The following is a 21,322-nucleotide window of genomic DNA, read 5'->3' on the forward strand; positions in this document are numbered from 1 at the left end:
GTCGTGGCAGTTCTGTGTGCAGTAGCCCTGATTCCCCAGGTGTCCAAAGTGTTTTCCATCCAGGCGAGATCACAAGCTCACAGAAGATAAGCTGTGAAGTTTTGGCTGTCCAAGGAAAATAAGCCATCAGGAACTATATTTATATAAATGCCAGGCGCACATTGTTCATCACTTTGTGCATCACTATGAATGTTTGATAAAGCACTACATTATTTAAGCTGTAGCTGGGCTCTGGGATGGTTGTTGACCAGGATTAGCTTTGAGATGATTTTTTTTTTTACTTTTTTTTTTCCCTGATGGAAAAATATCTAAAAAAATAATATGATGGCTGTTTACTCCAGCTTGGAGGATCTCAAGTGTCCTTCCCTCTCCTGAGTTTCTCTACTGAGTCGCACCTTGCAGCCACCTTGTGTGCAATGCAGAGGATTTGAGAGAGCTTTGGCTCTGCCAGAGCTGTCATAGAATCCATGAATGGTTTGGGTGGGAAGGGACCTTAAAGATCATCTCGTTCCAACCCCCTGCCATGGGCAGAGACACCTTCTACTAGACCAGGTAGCTACAAGCCCTGACCTTGAACACTTCCAGGGATGAAGCTTCCATAGTGTCAGCAAGGGAGTAAAGACCTGCTGCTGGTTTCTGAAGTCAGATTGATCAGGAGAAGAGGATGTGGGATGAAGGAGAACAATCTCATAATGTTCCCCATTCCTGGGAATATACAGATGCTAGTGAGGACTCAGGCAGCCCCTGGGACGTGAGGCTCAGAGCTGAGGCTGCTCCAGCTCCTGCCACCTGCACGAGAGCGATGGGTTTGTCTCAGTCCATGATGCTCAACACTTCTTCTCCTTGGCTTTTAGTGGCATTGTGGCTCCACCAGTTGGCATGTGGAGGTGTTCCCCCCATCAGTCTGTCCTGGACTCATGGTTTTACAGGGAAGGAGCAGGGAGGGCAGCTGCAGCAGCAGCTCTTCGCTCTGTTTGTGTGTCCTCTTCCCATCAGTCCTGTTTTACCTGGCTACGGCACCGAGACGGGTTTGTCAGCTGGCTCCTAAGGAAGATGGATTGAGGCCGGGTACCTGTGATGATACTGGGTGTGCAGGCACCTTCCAGCTCTGTTTATCATTAGGCAGTGACCTCCCTGAAGGGCCAGCAGGAGAGGAAACTTATTAACAAGGTGGTTCAAATCAATCCTTTCTGACGGCCCTGCTGAGTTACAGCGTTTGCTGAGACTCACCCACTGGGTCCTGAAGGGCCCGGCTGTGCTCAGCCTCTCTTACCTGCCTGGCTTGGAATCAGTTTGCCTTTGATATCCTGGACTTTCGGGGTGTTCCCTTTACTCCAGGTCTTCTCCTGAGGCAACAAACTGTCTCTTAGCTCCTTCTCTCCTGCCTGCTGCCTGCAACACATGTGCTGCCCAGTGTGGGAGGTGGTTGGTCCTTTTGGTGCTGCTTGTGCCATGCACGCATGGCTGAAGCTCCTGGCTGCATTTTAATAGGGATTTTGGATAGTTTGTCCTTCTCCTCTGTGTTGACATTGCTCCCTCGTTCACCCCAGCACATGGCATTGTCAGAACTATGAAAAAATGTCACCTTGTCTGCTGGGCAGAGGAGATTTATTTTCCAACTAGAAAAGTTTATTCTGCACCCACTGCTGAGCAAGGAATTGGGTAGTGGTTAAGACTGAAGAGGGGCCACTGTGCCACATTTCCTACCCATATTTGCCAGCCTGGGCTGTTCCTGGAGCCCTATCCTCCCCGTGCTCATCCCTTGGTGTGCTGGCACTTGCTTACACTTTACTTTATGGATGCCAAAGTTCTGCTGCCTCCAGGTTTATCCCCCAGCAGCACTTCCTTGGGCGGGTGGGGATGAGGCTTTGACCTTCCCTCAGTGTGTCCCTGCCCCAGCTGGCTCCATGGGGCAGTTTCTCCTCTGGCTCTGTGGAGCTGCAGGAGATGTGTGGTGGAGAGAGGGAGCTGGAGGTCAGCGCTGTGCTCTCGAGCCAGTGTCTCTCCTCCATGCAACATTAGCCTGGGCTGCTTCGTGTGCCCATTAGCACCAAATGGAGAAGCTTCCTCCAGAGTATCCTTATTTAACTTTTCAATTATTTGATAACTTGAGGAGCATTAGCTGATACCGAGGGTCTGCTCATCTTCCCTGCCTAAGCAAAAAAGTTATGGTGTCTCATAAAAAAGGGTAAGTTAAGGGTTTTATTAGAGAGGGGAAGGTGGGAAGTGGAGTCTCTCTTGGCCTGGACCTTCTCAGTGCTGGAACAGGGGGAGATGGGGCAGCACCCCATGGCCAAAGGCGTTTCCTTGCAAGAGAAACAGGATGAAGGGGATGATGTTAGGGGAGGGATGTGCTAGAAAAACTCTTCGCCTCATGGAAGAGCTGAGGGTTTCCTGGTCAGAAACAGCTCCTGGGAAGGTCAAACCCAGCTGGCAGCAGCCCCAGGAGCACAGGGACCCATCTGCTTTTGGGAGGTGCTCGCCATGCAAAGGTGTGAGGTGAAGGCAGGGACCGTCAGGCCGCGGCTCTTCAGCATTTGATCTTTCGTAATATGTTTATAATTATATTGCATTATCTTAATTACCAACAGGGGAAGTGGGGAGCGCTGCAGAGGGAGGGAGAGGAGGAAGGTGGAAAGGCAGGGAATGTGTGGGGTTGGAGAGTAACTCGCAGCCTCTGTTGATGGGGCTGCAATTGCGGTTGGAGTTGAAAATTATGCTATTAATACAATGCTTATTCATTTCCCATAATAAAAAAATGGAAGTGCATTCCGAGTGAAATTAACATTCCGTGACATTTTCCGGTAAACGGTTAGTTTGCACACATGAGTGGAGGCAATTAGCTGGGAAGCGATTGAGCGCCGTGACTGGAGAGAGGATGAAGAAGGGTCAGGGCAGCTGGTGCTGGGTGGTGCTGCCGTGGGCTCTGGCTCCAGCTGCCCCTTCCCAGTGGGATGGGCTTTCCCTGGGTCCTGCTGGTTTGAGGAGCAGCTCACCCAGCTGCAGTGAGGATGGGAGCTGTAGGTACTATCTCCTGTTCTCTGTAGATGGGGGGAAATGGCAAAGCTTTGCAATACAGAGGAAAATCAAAAGAGTGGGTGCAGGGCCAGAAGGGTTTTGGGGTGGCCTGGTGCACCCCAGGTTCCCTGTCCCCATTGCAGGACGCTGGTCTCCATCCCCCTCCCACGCTGCACTCCAGCCTCTCTCGACATCCCCCTTCCCGTCACGCTCCTAAAGCTTTATTGGAAAGCAATGGAGACTTTTTTTCCCAGATTTGTTAAACTACTGAAAACTTCTGATCCTATCAGGGCTTTTTTTTCCCCTGCCTCGTACCAGATAAGGACTGTGCTGGCTCCGAGCCCGGAGACGAGGGTGGCGGGGAACGGGGTAGGGAAGCAGTCATCTCATGAATATATGAAGGAGGAAAGTGCATTTGTTCAGTTTCCTTCAAAGGAGACATCTTGAATAAAACTTTCTCTCTTCTTCTGCTACCCTCCCCCTCCAATTTGCAATTGAAATCAGACTTTTACGCATAAAGATCTATTTTTATAGCGAGGGATTTATTAATGTATATAATAATCTATTAATGTATTAATAGCTGTGTATTAATAGCTATGCTAAAAAAAAATGTATACAGTCTCTATTTTAAAACTCAACAAAAAGGGCCAGGAGAGAGAAGGAAGAAAATTCAAGGTGGAATACAAGGCTGTTTTGAAAATGCTGCTGGGTTCCTCTATCCCTCTGTTGCTGCATATGAGAACCCCTCTATGTAAAAGAGCTTTTTGGAGATAGATTGATCCTACTTCGTGCCACGATGGCAGAGCTGGGCTGGGGGCCAGGTCTGGCAAAGCATAGGGTGGCATTTCTCCTGAGGGGTTCATCTGAGGGTGGCTTGGAAATATAGGCACTGCAGTAGGTGCTTGGTCCCCTGATGTGTGGGTATGGGTGGTAATTTGTGCTTCCTTTTGATGTTTTTATAAATATTCCTATATATATACGTAAATGTGGATAGAGCCTTCCCAAATCTTTGTTCACGAAGCCTAGCCATGATGATGATGATATATATACATATATAGGGATATATATCTGTATTTAAATTATATATGCATAAATATATATATGGACATATATATATTTAAATAAAAATGTATGGAGATATATATATGTATTTAAATAAAATATATATATATATATCTTGAGTTGCTTGTGTAATGCAACCAGCAGTTTCCTGGTGTGTCTTGGACACGGTGGTGGCTGCACGTGGCATTTGACATGGACTGGTGGAGATCAGGGGACTGAAGGGGACAGGCTCTCTTGTTCAAGAGGTGGTAGAGGGGTCTGGTGGCTGGAGAAAGATGTGAAGAGATGAAGTTCTCAGTGTTTCTGATGTCTCTGCTGTATCCACCGTGTTCCGTGGCAGGATGTCACTCTCCACATGTGTTTTCCTCCCGGTACGTGGGGAGCTGTTGTACAGATCTCTCCCACTGTCATCGCATTGGCATCAGTGTAATTACCTAATTTTATGCTAGTAAAGCTCCGTGCTTTCTGGAGCTCGGTACCTTCAGGGTGGCACTGTTGAAAATCAGTCCACATCCCAGCCTCAGAACAAACACCGTTAGTTATTTCATGCTTCGAAAAGCAACAAACACCCATTATTTAGAGCTGGTGAGAAATCAGGGTTTCCACCACGTGGAAAACTTCCAGTATTGCGAAATTTATGCTCGTTCCAAATAGGATCAGAAAGTCGATTTCTTGAAATACTTTGTGGAATAGAAATTTCTGAAGTATTGATCGAGAAACGTCAAAATGAGCTTATTGAAAATCAGGGGGTTGATTTGGAGGAAACAATTAAAACATTATTAAACTGTGTTCCACGTGCGTGTAACCACGTTCCTGTGGTGGGTCAGGGTTGTGATGATGCATTAGACCTTTAGAGCCCATGGCAGTGGTCCCAGGAGAGCACCCTTCCCCGTGCCTAGAAGAAGTGGATTATTTGAAAAATACTGGAAGCAGTTGGTGAAAGGGCAGGAGACAACTTTGGAGCAGAATCTGAGATGAGGGGGCTGCATCCTAGACATGGCCACGGGTGCTGTCATGAAGGCATTGGAGATCAGGAGGTAAAAACCCCACTGACCTTGGCTTTTAATTGCACCCAAACTTTTCCATTTAATCCATGACTGAGTTCAGTGTCTTCTTGCAAAATGCTCTGATTCCAGCGAAGCATCGTGTTCAGTCGAGCAGCTCCTGAGATGCTCTGTGAGCTACTCCTCTCCCCAGAACTCTGGGAGCATCGTAGCCACTGGTAATACTGAGGGATTGATAACTTGCCTTCTGGCACTCAGAAATCAAAGAGAGGGATGGGAAAACCAGAGGCTTAAAAAACTGTATTTTATAAAGACATGTTTTACTCCGTGCCTAGCGTGGGAAGCTCTAATAGAAGCTGCTGTTGCCTTGCCAGTTGTCTTCCTGCAGCTGTCGGAGTGCAGGTGTTGTGTGAGGAGAACAGGGATGGCTGTGGCTCCAGGGAGAGAACCTTTAAGCCCAACACTGAAGACTGGGAGGCTCAGGGAAGCTGGCACCTCTGCAGTCCTTAAACCTCACCACTCTGTTTTAATAAGCTGTGAAACCCAAGCCATGGGTCTGTCCAGCTCTCCCACCACCCAAGGGCTGCACGAAGGTCGAGTCTGGTTTGGGGAGAAGCTGCTCCATTGGGGTTTTCAAGACTCTAAAACACCTCAGCAAAGCTGAGGGCTTGTTCCCAAGAGCTGAAGGAATTTCCATCCCTGCCTGGTTTTCCTGGCTGGGAACAGGTTGCACAGTCAAAGGGGGTTTGTAGTGCCATATCCCTCAAGAATGTCCTGGAATGGTGGAGTTCCCATCCAAGTGTAACCAGTGGAGGCACACAGAATCACAGAATATGTCAAGTTGGAAGGGACCCACAAGGGTCATCGAGTCCAACCCTTAGCCCTGCGCAGGCCCATCCCCAAGAGTCACACCATGTGCCTGAGAGTATCATCCAAACACTCCTTGAGCTCTGTCAGCCTTGGTGCTGTGCCCACTGCCCTGGGGAGCCTGTTCAGTGTCCAACCACCCTCTGGGGGAAGAACATCTTTCTAATATCCAACCTGAACCTGCCCTGACACAACTTCAGGCCATTCCCTGGGGTCCTGTCCCTGGTCCCCACAGAAGAGAGCTCAGTGTGTGCCCCTCCTCTTCCTCTCATGAGGAAGTTGTAACTGGGGTGAGATCTCCCTCAGTCTCCTCCAGGCTGAACAGACCAAGTGCCCTCAGCTGTTCCTCATATGGCTTCCACCACTAGTGCATCTCTCAAATAGGGGGCTGTGGGTGGTTGTGCTTATCCAAGCCTGGGACTGTGTTTTGGAGAATCCCTCCTGGGCAGTGATGCTGGTGAGACCCTAGATGTGGTATCTCCCCAGAACAGCCCCCCATACCCAGCCTGTGTGCGTGGGAAGGGTATTGCTCTCCTGGTTGTGCCGCGAGTCCTGTGAGGGCTGGAACGAGCGCTGCCGCTTCCCATCTCCACTGCAATGTATTTTTACCCAAACATTGCTCATATTGTTCAGTTGATGACTACTTTTTTTGTTGTCGTTGCGGTTTTTAAGCCAAACAACATATTTCCCCCCCCCCTGCAATTTGTGCCAGCAGAAAGGAAGGAGGAGAGAAACGGCTCTGGGTAGGAATTGTTTTGTGGGAGACGTGCAAGCGAATAGGGGAGCCATAAGGAGAGCAAATCGCTTTCCAAATAGCATATGGGGGTGGACAGGAGGGAGGTGTACGTCAGGAACATGTACCGTGCTTCACAAAGGTACGGTGACCTTCAGCTGTGTCCTCAAAGTGCTGCCAGAAAGGGAAGCCGATTTTGCGGAGGCTGAAAAGCCTCGTGATTCCTCTGCTTCAGCCCTTTCCTGGGGTGGCCGTGCTGCTGAAGGCTTTTGCTGTAGAACAAGGGGGAGATTGAGATCGGAGCATTGTGCCAAACCTCGGGGTGGATCTCACCACCTCTGCCAGGCTGGAGAATCTCTCAGCGTGGTGACGAAGATGTGAGCTCAGTAGCCTTGATGGATTTATCTCCTGGAAACCGTGGATGGGAGAGAAGGCGGTTTGGCAAGCTCTGCTCGAGGAGAGGAATGGTCCTGTCGCCTCCAAAATGTGTCGTGCTCGGCCAGCATTGGGAGGAGCTGGTGCCCAGGCACTGGTGATGTGGCTGTGTCGTGCCAGGCAGGAGAGCAGTGTGTGGGTAGTGTGGAGGTGCCAGGAGCTGCTGCCTGAGCCTGTCTTTGACACAGGCAGTCCAGGGATGTGTAGAATAGAATAGTTCAGTTGGAAGTGATCTACAAGGACCATCCAGTCCAACTGCCTGACCACTCCAGAGCTGACTGAAAGTTAAAGCAAATCATTAAGGCCCTGTCTACCCTGCGGTAGGATTTCTTCCCATCCTTTTCTGAACAGTTAAAACCTCAGAGGGCTGCTGTGGGGAGGCCCAGGTGGCAGTTTGTAGTGGACTGTCTCTCTCATGGATATGATGGACACCCTCATAGTCAGCAGGGTCTCACCAACCCCAGCAAGTGCTGTGTCTCATTCTGTTACAGTGCAGTGGTCCCTTCTCCCTCCCTTTTGGCACTGTTGGCAGTGCATGAAAGGCCCTCCCTCCATCCTTCACCCCTGCTGCTCACACAGTTGAAGCTCAGCTACCTTTCATTTGTCACTGAGAGTTTTCTCCATGCTGCTCACCCTTGTCAAACTGTGCTTGCTGAGATCACGTCAGGGAGGGTCTTTTCCCATTTCTCTTTTTCTCTCCTTTCCCTTTTGCTTTTCTTTCCTTTCCCCTTCCCTTCTTTCCTCTTCCCTTTTTTTCTTCTCTTCCTTGTTTTACTTTTCTCCCCTCTCCTTCCCTCTCCCATTTCCTGTCTCCAAACCCCTGAGCTCAGGGGCATGGAGCAGCCAAGGACATGCTGGCACACACAAGCTGTGCAGAGCAGTGAGACACACCAACTCTTTGCTCCCATTCCTGCAGTATTTGTAGCGCCATCCCAAATAGCTGGCAGCTGAAGGACCCTCTCCTCTTCCTGCAAAACTTTCCTCCTGATTTTGGGCATTTGTTCCACTGACAGGCACAGGAGCAGATGCCCTGGGATGGATGTGCCAGCGTGGTGGCCAGATGGGTATGATCACCACAGGGTCCCTGCTCCCATCAGCTGAGCAGGGACCCATGAGAGTGCTGTGACCTCGCTGTGCTTTGCTGCTCGCCGAAGGCACGGCCCTCTCCTCCTCCTCCCTCCTGTGCTCTCCTGCTGGCCTCCTTTCAGTAAATAAGCCTCAGCCGTGTGGTTCCCGAGCTCCCTGCTCCACTTCCACACATCCTGTATCACACAGCCCCGAGGTCTGGGTAACTCACCATCTGTTCACAGGGAGGCCCTGCCACGTGTGTTCCCGGGTGAAGGAGCTGTGGGGACGGGCTTCCCCCCGTGAACACAGTGGTGGGAGGCTGAGCTGCCCTGGTGCTGCCACGGCATCATTCCCTGGCACCTCGGGTTGGATTTGTGCTGTTGGGGTGGGACTAGATGTTCTTTAGAGTCCTTTCCCTGCTCTTGATATATTTTTTCCCTTGTGAGGATGTCTGCTGGGGCATCTGACAGCACAGGATTCGGCTGTGCCTGCCATAAATGTCGGGGGCTTTGGGGAGCTTTGTCTTTTATCTGTGGTTCCTGGGGGAGCCTGGTACTGGAAAATTGGAATACATAACGTAGATGGTCCCTTAGGCACCACTCTCTCCAGAGCTCTCCCGAAATGGTTCCCACTGTTGGTGCTTACGCAGGCAGCGGGTTTGATCCTCATCTCTCTGTTGCCTGGTGTGGCAGCTCTGGCTGGCTGGATGCTCTCCCTCTGTCTGCCAGTACAGCAGCTCTGGCTGGCTGGATGCTCTCCCTCTGTCTCCCAGTACAGCAGCTCTGGGTGGATGGATCCTCTCCTGAGCCCTCTGGATGCACCTGTGCCTGCAGGCAGAGCAGCTAATCGCCTCTCTGGTGCTCCCCCTCCCAGTGGCCCCAGCAGATTTTGGAACTTTCTCTGCAGCCTGCAGCGGTAGAAAAGCACCCTTCGGTGCTCTAAAGCCTCCCAACCCTGGGGAGGCTGAGGCCTTTGGAATTTGGGGAGAAGGAAGAAGGAGCTGCTCCGTGGGCTAGTGTGGCACTGCCTGTGGCACAGGGTGTTCTGCTCCCTGTGGCATGGGTGCCTGTTGGAGAGTGCTGCAGGCTCCATGTTTAGGTCAGATCCTTGTCTAGAATTACAAATGTCTCATCCTGCATGGCCAGCTTCTCAGTCCTCCCTGAACGGAGCTGCACCATGCCAGGAAGGGAACTGGAGTCTGTGGTCCGGAGCAGTTACACACCCTGAGCTCACCGGGTGCCTGAGCTCCATGCATGTCTGATGTGTCTGGATCTGGGAAATGTGATGGGGTGATACATCAGCCTGTACCTCCTGGCAGGCAGGGAGCTCCAAGGTGCTCACTTATCCCTTATCCAAGCAGGATGTGACAGGGCTATAGGACTGGTGGTCCCTGCCATCTCCATGTGAGCACGCTGCAGGCAGTGGGAGCTTCTGGAGCTCATCAAAGGGACTTGGTGACTCTGGAAATGGAGACAGGACAGGGGTTATGTTCTGCTAATGAGTTTATTCAAGGAGCTGACAGAGGCCAAACTGATGTTGAATATGGGAGACCTCCGTGTCCTGCAGAACAGACCTTTTGATCCCAAATTTCACCTTTGCTCTTTGTGAGTGGCTTCATGATTTCCCATAACTGCCCATTGGGTGGGTGGGTGTGGAGCTTCAACAAAGGCCGGGGGGGATTTTTTGGCATTACTGAATTGAGGCTGATGTGAGATCAAGGAGCAGAGTTACTTAAATAGCAAAAAGCTGTGACGTGCCATGAGGTGTTGCAGGAAGCTCTTTCCTGAACTTAGGTGCTGCATCCCAGTGTGTGAGTGCAGCCCCTGGAAGACCCCAAGGAATCCTTCTGCAGCTCAGAGCATGCCTGGGCCAGCTGCACATTGTTTTCCTGCTTCCACCCCAGCCTTCCCTATTGCTCTGTAATCCTAAGTTTGCCTATTGGGGAGTTTCCACCCCTCCAAAAGGGCTGCCACGGTTGGGGTTTGACTCCGAATTCCTGGGGCAGAGTTAAACCTGACCCAAAGCCAGCTCAGCACTTGGGGTGTTCCTGTGTGATTTGAACCTTCAGGCTGTAGTTTGGATAAGGGCATGATGCTTCCAAGTGCCCTGTGTGCACGTGGGAGAACAGGCAAAGAACAATCCAGTGTTCTGGAAAGCAGTGTGGAAAATGCCATTTCCATAAAATCACAATTTTCTTATTTCTGTGGCTTTGGTAGGACTTGGAAAGTTCTGGATGGGTCTCTGTGGGTGATATTGGAGGGTCTTAACAGAGCTCCTGCCTCAGGAGTTGGCGTTGGCTCGCGCTGTCCTCTGCGAGGAAGGACTTGTACAGGCGGGGGGGACGTGGTGGCCCTGTCCTCTTCTAACCACAGTCCCTTTGCTGGTGTTGCAGCTCCCGAGGTGACGCAGGAGACGGTGGAATCCCTGATGCAGAAGTTCAAGGAGAGCTTCCGCACCAACACGCCCATCGAGATCGGGCAGCTCCAGCCCGCGCTGCGCAGCACGTCCGTGGGGAGACGGAAACGCCGGAGCCGCCCCCGAGGTAGGATATGGTGGGCATCACCCGCTCCCCCAGTGACCAGGTCTGGAGGAGTTTGGCTGGGGAGGAAGGAGAGAGCTCCCCCACCCTCCCTGCTGAGTGTGGGGACACCAGAGCTCCTCTGTGATGGGGTAGAGAGGGGCAAACCCCACGCAGCAACCTCAGGGTGGTGTGGTGGAGGTGCTTGGGACTCCTGTTGCATGTATCTCTTCCAGTGGATTCTTCCAGGTCTGCTGCAAGTCCAGAGTCCCTGGACTCACTGAGGTGGGAGTGAAACAGTTTCTTGGCAAGTTTCTGTTTCACAAAGGGGTGAAGTTCATTTTGGCTCTGACATCACTGGGACCTCTCTTCTTTCTGCTTTCCCAGTGCTTAGGGGTTTTTGGACTCCACACAGGGTGGGAGCAGCATTCATGGATCTAAAGGATCAGCATTCATGGATCTAAAGGCTGTACTGAGCAAAAGGCTTTGTGGAAGGATAGGGTCCACATTTCCACCTGTGAAGGAGAAGGGAGTTGTCAGGGTCCCTACAGGGGTGATGGGCAGGGGGATCCCTTGGCCATGGCCTGCCCGCTGCACTGAGGGTCTTTGTGGCAGCACCGGGAGCTGGAAAGGAAAAACTTTTCCTTCTGTTTACTGTTGGTTTTCTTTTTCATTTATTTATGAGTCTGAAATGTGATCTTTTATTCTGGATACATTTTCCTGCAATACAGGCGTGGAGAGGGCTTTTCTTTATTATAACTCTGCCCATAAATTATTCACTTAGTGTGAAGAGAATGTTCTGACTCTTTAACTGGTTTAAATTATTTGGTTTGTTTTCTAGTAGTTATTCAAATACGTGTCTCTGGATTTTAGTGTGTGTGTGGGTGCTTTTGGGGTCCACAGAGACTGTCTGGGGAAATTTCCCTGATTCCCTGCTCCAGCTTCTTTTTTTTGTGTGTGTGTTTATTTCACTTTTGAACTGCCTGAAGGTAAGAAGCTTTTTGGTCACTAATGGAACAAGTCAGTTAATCCTTGCAGCTGAGCTTAGGAGGAGACACAATGCCCAGCTGCAGGCAGAGCCTCTGGCTGTGTGGGAGCAGAGTGTGGCCCCGAGCCAGCCTGGCTTGTCCCCAGTCTCTGGGGACACCCTTCACCCCATTTCCCACCTCCCCAGGATTCCTCTGCCTATTAGTGGCCACAGGAATAGACTGTGGATACCAGGACAAGAGCGCCCTTGGTCACTCTGCATTTCTCCTCGTACTGGTGTTTCCTCAATGTGAGAGTTGGAGATTTGTTTGTACCCAACGCGTGTGTGGCATGAGGAGCCCAAGACATAATGTATCCCATGGGCTTCAGGAAGGGACCCTGACTTCCAGTGTCCCCACCTACAGGATGCCTCATCAGCACACCCTAGAGAAGAGATTTTAAGGTCTCAAATCATCAGGAATCAGTGAGCAGCCCCAACAAGCCAGCCAGTCCCAGTTTCCAGTGGAGTTCTTGCTCCCTATAGCCCCATCCCATCCATCCTCTTTTCCCAAATTCTCTTTGCTTGAGGAAGTGGTGGCCAGGCACTGCTGCTGAGCTGATCCATGCCTTTTCCTGCCTTTTCCCTGGCCTCTCCTGAGCCAGAGGTTTTGTTTTACAGCCTGTGGTTACCTGTCCTTCCGGAAGGCAAGCGGCTGGAGTGCGAGCGAGCGCTCAGGTTAAAGGATGATACCACAAATCAGGATGTTTTCGTTTTCCATCCAACTGCAAACACAAACCCTTTGCCTCATTAATCCATTGCAATTCATGAGACCTTTTTTTTTCCCTCCCCTTAAATGAAATTGTCCATTTGGGATACATTTATTTCCTCCTAACGGCCGCATGACAGTTCCACTGATGGAGCTTGCATCCAACTTTGTTCCTGGGTAGTGACAAGTCGGCCTGACGGATGCCTGTGTGTAATTATTTTCTTGTGGTTTGATTTAATTAATGCTTAACCTCATCAGAGCCCTACAGCTGGAGCGCTCTCCCCGCAGGAACTGTGCACAGCAGAAGGATTTCCTCCTTTATGGAAAGGCTCTGAAAGGGTTTCCGAGTGCTGCTCCTTCAGGACGATGGGATAAACCATCCAAAACAGAAAACAAACAACCCAACCCGCCAGCACAAGGAAAACCAACCTGGGATCAACTTTGTTTTGCTTCACTTCTCTGCACTGAGTGTGTTTAAACTGCTGCCCATTGCTCATCATTAAATCTGGTTCTGTGCTGAGTGTTTCCAGCAGCTCTAGGAAAGGGGTATTTTTACAAGTGCATTGACTTTAAAAAAAACCCAAAACAACACCACCTTCTCGGTTTACAATGCTATATAACTTCATTTTGTCTAATGCCTCTTTCATACAACCTCTCTCCCTAAACACTTCGACTGAGTGAAGTGTGTTTAGAGGTTATAAATAATAGAGGGAGAGTGAGGATGGTGAGAGCCGAGGGGCAGGAGGGGTGGGCTGGAAGTTGGAGATCTCCATGGGGGCTGGCAGTGCTGGAGGGAAGGATGCTGAGTCTGAGCGCGTTTGTAGTTCCCAAAATGCAGCCAGGTGGTAGCCAGACATCCCAACCTGGCTGCACCAGAACTGGGAAGTGATGCCCTGGAAAACACGGGGAGAGGCAGCAGGGCAGGGACAGAGGGTGGGGATTTGGCCAAGGGACCACCCTGCGTGTGCGGACGCAGGGGCTGAGTGGGACGTTGGCATGTGGGGCTGGGGGGTGGCCTTGGGGTGGCTGGTGTGTGCAGAGAGGGGGTCTGGTGCCCTCTCCTGGGGCAGGGCTTTAAAAGCACCCTGGATTTGGGAAGAAATAACCCATAATGATCCTTCTTCTCAAACAGGATGTGCTTGTTTATCAGGATGTGCTGCACAGTGGGGCTGCAGCTTCTTGTGGTTTGGAGGTTTTGGCTGTGCCCTGAGTGACCCAAAGTTCCCTGAGGAAGGAGAGTTGAAACTCATCTGAGTTCATCCATAGTCCTTGCTTTTGCCAGGACACGTCTGCCTGCACCTCACTCTGTCCATCTGTCCTGTGGTGCCTGTGCACCATCATGTTTTGCAGGAAAGGCTTTTTGAGGCTTTAGCCGGGAACTTTTGCCTCCTCTGAGTCAAAGTATCATGTCCAGATCTGTGAGTTGTCCTTGGTGAAAATAAAACCCTTCACAGCTGTGCAAGGGCTGCTGTCTGAGAGCATTCCATAGTAGAAGCCATGGGACCATCACCTTGTTGTTACACCACCCACAGAGGTGGGTTTTTTGGATATAAACAGAAGGAAAAGGGACAATAAATGAGGAGGAAGAGCCTTCCTGAGTGTGTGTGAATGTACCACTGCCACAGGGCACTTAATTTTAAAGGGCTTCTCTTCTTTATCCTTTTTTTACATTGACTGGGTAAGTTTCAAACACGAATGTTCGTGTATTTATTTTTTTTTTTGTCCCTAAATCTGCATCTAACTTACCTTTCTCTGGCCACGTTTAGTTTTTCAGTTGGCTGGTGCTCTTTGCAGTGTTAAATTAATTAAACTGAAAATTCTCACTTAGCTAATTGCATTGCTCTGCACAGCCCTGCCAGCCCTCAGTGCATGGACCTCACCACCGAGCTGGCATGGTGGGGAGGGCACTCCTCATCCAGCTTTTACTGGGAAGCTTGGAAGCAGAGAAGCTTGTTGAACACCCAGGAGACTGTGCTGCATGGGGCAAGTGAGCGTGGAGTGGAGTGAACCCAACACAGTCGAGCAGGGAGGTTGTGGGTCTTGAATTCTGTGATATGTGCAGAGTTTGGCCCTTCTCCTGGAGGGAAGGGGTGCAGAAACTCCCTTTTCAGTTGACAGTAGTTGCAGGGCAGGGGGATGCATAAAGATGTCACCCAGGTTGGCACCACTGGGGACAAAAACAAGCTCCCACTTCCATTTTAACATGCAGCTTGGAGAGATTAAGTAGTTGAGGTCAATTTGGCCTCAGACAGGAGTTATCCAAATAGATCCTGTTACTTATTTTGTTATTTTAACTCCATTTTGGTTTGTTTTGCATCCATAGTTATTTTCCTAAGATGCTCTGTGACCTACTGGCTTTGGGGAAAGGATTAAAAATGTCAGGTTTGCTTTTTATTTCCTCATTAATGCCAAAAACTCACTTAAAAAAAAAAAAATACACGTGGCTTTTAGCTAACAAAATTCTTTGGGGATAATGGAGCCTCTGATTCCTGAATTTTATTTCTGTAGTCCCCACTCGGCATTAAAGCTACCATTTTTAATTACACCCTAACGAGGTGTTTGCCTTGGCGCCCCGCCTTGCTCCCCACTAAATTAATGTTGCACTCAGAACAAGCGCCCTGCCCGGGTGCCTGGCTGAGCTGAGATCTATTTGAACGGATTAACGAGCTTGTAAATCTGCAAACAGGATTAAAAACAAGAGCATCTTCTTTGAGCTCCCCCTCCTCGCCCCCCTGCTGCCTGGGGGCTGAGCCATGCAGGAGACAGGGGTGTGGGTGAGGAAGGGGAGCTTCGTTTTCTCTCCAGTCTAAATAACAGGAGTGAACTGTCTGTAAAGGGGGTGTAACTCCTTGGAGGAGTCACTGGAGAGAGTTGCTGGTGCATTACGGGTACCCAGTGCTGCAAAGTTGCCGTTTCCCTGTTCTGTCTTTTAAGCATCTTATTCCACTTTGTAATCGGTTGCAGTGATTAGGGTATTTTTTTTCTGATCCTTGGTGGTTTTCTCCATGTTTTTAAAGGAAGAGGAATGCTGACCAGGCAGGGCTGCTTGGCTTTAACTGGGTACTGTCCTTATTCATCCCCATCAGCACCTGCACGAGGGTGCTCTCTGCTGTGAGCATCCTGGGCCCGTGTCTTGGCAGCAAGCTGCAACAGGCTGGTTGTTGAGCTGGATCAGTAGGCATTGCCCCAGTTTTGAATGTCTCACAGGGGTCATTCAGCAAGATTTTGGGGCGAGTTAAACATGAAATCAAGTTTACAGCAGGATCGGTTGAGGATTAGCGTTCCTGCATCCTCCAGGTTGCCTCAGCTGGGTTCCAGGACCCCTAAAACCACCACCAGGATGTGTTCTGGCATCTTTGGTAACACAAAGGAATAAAAGCACATCCCTGGCAGCCGTGTCCCTGCCCTGGGCTCGTGTTTCCAGGCTGACCCCTGCCACTGCATGTAGGGTCAGAGGAGACGTTTCCGCTCCGGGCTGGGGACCTGCGCTGGGTCTCCTGACTCCTGTATTTATACATCCTGTGCAGTGCTGGGTAATCAGAAAATGCAATATCGCTGTCACCAGCTCTCTGAAGACATCCAGCCTGAGTAATTTAACATGTCAGCTCCATCCATCACGGAGACGCAGCCGGCAAACAAACGCGGAGCGGCCGGAGGGGGCTGGGCCGGTGGAGCAGCTGCTGCCTGTGCCACTGCCCAGTCCCCTCGGCGGGGTGTGAGAGCAGCTCTGTCCACCCCAGCCATCTGCCTGTCCAAAAGGGGCCAGGTCTGGTGCACGGGAAGGTGGCAGAGGGACGTGCCATGTCCTTCCTGCACAGGCAGCAGCCAGGTCCCTTTCCCAGGCAGAGATGGCTGTGCTGAGCTCCTGGGGAAAAAACCCTCCTGTAGCTGGTCTCTGTCTTCCAGCCCTGGACACTGTGGCTGCAAAGGGGCCCAGGGCAGCCCCTTCTCAGAGAGAATGGGATGTGCAGTAGGGCTGCAGTCCTGGCTGGTTGCCCAAGGGCCTGTGTTAGAAGCCCAGATTAATTAAGATTTTTCTCGCTGATGTGAATAAGCCTGATTGGTTTTACCACTCCGCTGTGCCTTTCAAACCCCCAGACCCTGGGTGTGGGTGCATCATGGCACTGGATGTTTGCTGTGTTGTTTGTGTCTGAGGAGGGGCTGATGGTGGGTTATGGTTTGGGGTGTGAGTCTATAAACCCAGCAGCCCACATTTCCAGGCATTAAACACTGCTGTGTTTAAGCAGTGACCCCTCCTGCTGCTTTCAGGAGGAGCCTCTTCCTACCCTTCTGTTAAGACACCCCCTCACCCCCTCTGAGGGCACTTCTTGGCCAGCTGAGGGCATGGGCAGGGCAGGAGCCACGTGTGGAGCTCCCAGTGTCCCGCTGGCTCCTGCCAGCCACCTCTCATCGCGGTGATTAAGGATTTCAGAGGGCAGAAGGCATCGCTCATTTTCTGTTCTCCTGCCAAGAAATGGGGAAATGGTGCTTCTGCCTAGAATAAAGGATTTTTTAAAAACAGTAAAATATTTTAATGGCAGTTTAAAGGGCCACTGTCAACCCCCAGAGGCCTCTTTGCTTTAAACTCTGCAAGGATTGAAGGACTTCTGCCAGTTAAAGTCTGCGTCACTTTTAAAGCATCCATCACTCCTTGGTGTGTTCGGGGCTGAAGCCAGCTGAGCTCCTCCTGCATCCTGCTCCATATCCAGCCCAGAGAGGAGGATGCCAGGTAAACCATGGCCCAGCCCTGCTCCTGTCAGTCCTGGCCACTGCAGGAACATGTGCTGCTGGTTGTCATGGTGAGCTGGGGGAGCAGATGGGCCAAAGCAGGTGATGAGGGAGAGAAGTGGGACCTTTGCCATGCGGTGGGGTCGTGGGTGCCCCTCAAGTGCTGTGTTCCTCATGTACTGCTTGTCCCTGCTGTGTTTGCTTTAAAGCAAACACCTAAAATTCACTGTACTTCACTGTGTCCTTGAGGAGAGCAGCTGCTACACTCAGGGCTTTCCTTTGTAAATACCTTGAAATACATTTGTATTTTGCATTCTTGAGGGTAGAAAGCATCTTCTTACGTTCACATTGCAACGGGCATCATGAGTCTTGATTTTTGATGAGGGCAATTAGGAACCAGTGAAATCATGAGTGGCAAAAGTCCCTGGTCACTTCTGGTGACCCCAAGTAGAGCATCTTAGTGAGGAGCAGTGGATTCTGGCCAAATCTGGCATCTCTGCCAAGGAGCTTCTCCTGCTGCTGAGCATCCCAGCTGACAGGGCTGATTTCTTCCTCTCTGTTGCTTGCAGGTGGGATCGGGTTTGGACGTGCCAAAGGAAACTCTGGCTCAGAGGCGGATGATGAAACCCAGCTCACCTTCTACACGGAGCAGTATCGGAGCCGGAGACGAAGCAAAGGTACAACATGACACAGTGATTGCACATGGGGGAAAAAATGGTGGAGCACTTTGATTGTTCCCATGGGTGATGGTGTCTGACATTGCCTGAGTCTAAAGGACGGCCATACCAGTCTGTGGTGGTAAGGCATCCCAAGATGTGCTGTCTGTATGATGCAGCACCGTGCAGGAGCCATAAATCATGTTTCCCCGTGATGTTGCTGAGGTTCTGGGTTTCTTTGATGGTTTCTAATATCAGTTTTCTTCCACGTGCCCTGGCACTTCCCCAAAGCTGCACCAGCAGGGAGCGATTGTGTCCGTCATCATCCTGGCGCCAGTGCAGCTGTCAGGGCTGGTCACCTTGGCAATTCCTTGCTCCAAACTCCCGTTTTCTGCCCTTTATTTCCCATGCAAAGCATCCGTTGGATGAAAGTTTCCTGGCCTTCCTCTTGGCACAAAGGCAATTAAAAGGAACAAATTCAAAATGAGGATTGGGGCAGGGATTTGTAGACCAAAGTCCCTTCAGGCTCTTTTGTGAGTTAGAGAAGCTGAGAAACTGAAATATCATCTGCAGTTTGAAATTAGTGCCCGTGTTTCCTGCGGTCGCACCACGTTGGATCATTTTTGCTCGGGACTCTCGGCCTGAGCCGTTTGGCAGAGGGGAGGACGATCCTTGCAGCTGCTGCTGCTGCTGTGTTTGAAAAATCACAGTCGGGAAATAACTCCGTTGGGAAGCAATTTAAAACTCGCACAGTGGGCCTGCTCCCTCCATTTGTTTTGTGCACGAAGCCGGGCCTCGGTGCAGCGCAGCAGCCAGATAGATGCCGGTACCCAGCGCGGCACACACGGCCCCATTTGTTTCCATGATGAGCCATTCCCATAAATGCTCTCCCAATGTGTTTATTTGAATGTGAAATTACCTCAGCACCTCTGATCAGCTCGGTGGCTGCACACGGGAGTGAACACGCGCGCGCACAGGGGTGCAGTGCATTTGTTCCTGCTGAAAGGCTGGGCCTTCAATTTTATAGGTTTGGTGGTTTTTTTTTTCTCTCTTTTCCGTGTGTTTTAGAACCATGAGAAATTATTGCTGAGTTTAAAATGAGCTTTTGATGAAAAGCAAGGAGAGGAGTCGTGAGTTAAAGTTACCTGTTGCAGTATGAACACAGCTGCATTCAGGGGAAAGTCATAGAATCAGAATCACAGACTGGTTTGGGTTGGAAGAGACCTTAAAGACCTTCTTGTTCCAGCCTCCCTGCCATGTGCAGGGACACTTCCACTAGACCAGTTTACTTAGAGCCCCAGCCAACCTGGGCTAGGATGCTCCCAGGGATGGGGCACCACATCTTCTCTGGGCAGCCTGTGGCAGTGTCTCATTAACCTCACAGGGAAGAGTTTCTTCCCAATATCCAGTCTAACCCTGTCAGTGTGAAGCTCTTCCCCCCGTCCTGTCACTATATACCCTTGTCCAAAGTCCCCCTCCAGCTCTCTTGTAGGCTCCCTTCAGGAACCAGAAAGCTAGAATAAGATTTCCCAAACCCTTCTCTTTTCCAGGCTAAACAGCCCCAACTCTCTTTCCTCATAGGAGAGGTGCTCCATCCCTCTAATCATCTTTGTGGCTGTGTGAGAGAAGGAAGAAATTATTGTATTGCAAACAGGGACAAAAGAAACTGTCCCAAAACAGGGACAGGGGGTAAATTTCCTGAGTGCTGGAGTAGTGTTTTTCAAGGAGTTATTCTGCAATACTTGGCTGGATGTGAAAGCCCTCGAGTACTTTGGAAAAGTCACTAAAGTTTGGGTTTTTTTCAGCTTCCACTAGAGAAAGGGGTGATGTTGTGCGAGGAAGGTGTGGAAAATTGTGTTTTAATGAAAAGCAGATAAGTTTTTGCAGGGCTGCCTTGACGCCATTCCCCCAGGTCAAGTGCTCTGCCAGCCTCTTGAAAAGCACTCGTACTTGATGCCAGGTACAAAGATATCCTTATCGACGTATGTGTTGGGTTTGGGTTGTTTGTTTAAGCTTCCTGGTAGGGCAGATATAAATGAATAGGATAGATGAATGGGAAGAATTCCTTTCTTTTCCTGTGAATAAGCTGTTGTTCACCTGGGCAGCTTTGATGGCTGGGTTTGAAGGGAATCCAGGAGGCAGAGCTGCCTCGCGCCGTTGCACGGAGCTGGATGTTAGATCTGCGTTAGCGTTTGAGCAATGCTGTGAGAACCTGGTTTGTTCGTGTTCACTGGTGGCTAACGGAGGGAATTGTCTTGCATGAAGTCCCCATTGTACTACCCCTCCTGTCTAGCTAAATTTTGCCATCACTGCGTCCTTGAAAAGAATTTTCTATTATCTTTTCATTGACTCCTCTCTCCCTCATGGAAGGAAAGCAATAGCGCAGTGGGAAGTCCTAGTACCAAACTCATAATTACAAGTTCAGCCAAGATCCATAATTGGACGGGATCGTAACTCTAATAGAGAAGGATGCGTCGTCAGATACAGTTAATTCTTACAATGATGTTCCCATATTGATTTTGCTGTGCTTGCGTGTCGTTGCAGGTGCTGTCAGATAGTTATCAGGTCCAAGGAGAGAGATTCCTTGGGGTTTCTCTCCTCAGATGAAGTTTTGCAGGATTGAGCCTAATTACTGGTACTGTCAAGGCATTGATCCCAGACCGTGGGAGGGGAGTTGCCACTTAGGTGGTGCGTAGGTTTGGTTGTATTTGAGCTTGGTTGAAGCTGGCTGGTTAAGTGGTTGTGTGTCTCCTGGAGAAAGAGGACAGCAGGTTCTGTAGTGCCTTGGCAAGGTTTATTGAAGGGACATTCCTACAGGTCAGTATGAGCAAGGGAGAGCCTGTTCTGTTAGCTCAGGACCAGCAGACCCGTTGATACCTGGTTTTCAGTGGTGGAATACATGGAGAAGTAAGTCTGATCAGACCAGGTATGGAGTCAGGGATGGCTGAGGCATCACCTTCTGTGCTCCCAGCACACTACACCACTCATCCTCCCAGCTTCTAAGTCTGTGGGGTGCCCTTACACTTATGTTCCCTTGTCTTGGGGAAGTCCAGAGACATTATAGGAGAGGAGAGTGTAAGAAATAACGCAGAGGACACCTTTCTGTGGAACCTTGGTCTTTTGTCTGCTGTTGGGTTCAGCCCCATCTCTGGGATTTGAGCTGGGAGGGGCAATGCAGACCAGCAGTGTCCCTGGGGAGCTGGGTCATGCCTAGAAGTGCTCTGTTCATACCCATCTTCAGTGAGACATCTCCTCTCTTTGCCATGGCCTCTGCCTGTGCCCATGCCAGCTCTCCACCCTCTGCTTATTTTTGAGGGATCAGTATGAGCCCTGCTCTAATGGCAGCACCGACAACTGGGCTGACATGTACTCTTAAGGGAGCTGGAATTTGGACTGTTTTTCCAAGTGAAACAAGTCCTGAGAGAAGCTCTGTGCTCAGAGGCTGGAGGGGGACCCTCAGCTGGGTCCAGGGATGCTCCTTCCTGCTGACCCTCAGTACT

The 21,322-nt window shown here is 50.4% G+C and overlaps 1 protein-coding gene across 1 annotated transcript in view; it reads left to right on the forward strand.

Annotated features, from left to right (window-relative positions):
* Positions 1-21,322, forward strand: part of ASTN2 (astrotactin 2) — a 324,150-nt gene that overhangs the window by 88,215 nt on the left and 214,613 nt on the right. Inside the window, exons 4-5 of the mRNA XM_064677101.1 lie at positions 10,580-10,729; positions 17,736-17,843. Coding sequence (XP_064533171.1) covers positions 10,580-10,729; positions 17,736-17,843 — 258 coding nt within the window. The remainder of the gene's footprint in view (positions 1-10,579; positions 10,730-17,735; positions 17,844-21,322) is intronic.

Source organism: Pseudopipra pipra, chromosome 20 (assembly GCF_036250125.1).
Source record: "Pseudopipra pipra isolate bDixPip1 chromosome 20, bDixPip1.hap1, whole genome shotgun sequence".
NCBI classification, from domain to species: Eukaryota; Metazoa; Chordata; class Aves; order Passeriformes; family Pipridae; genus Pseudopipra; species Pseudopipra pipra.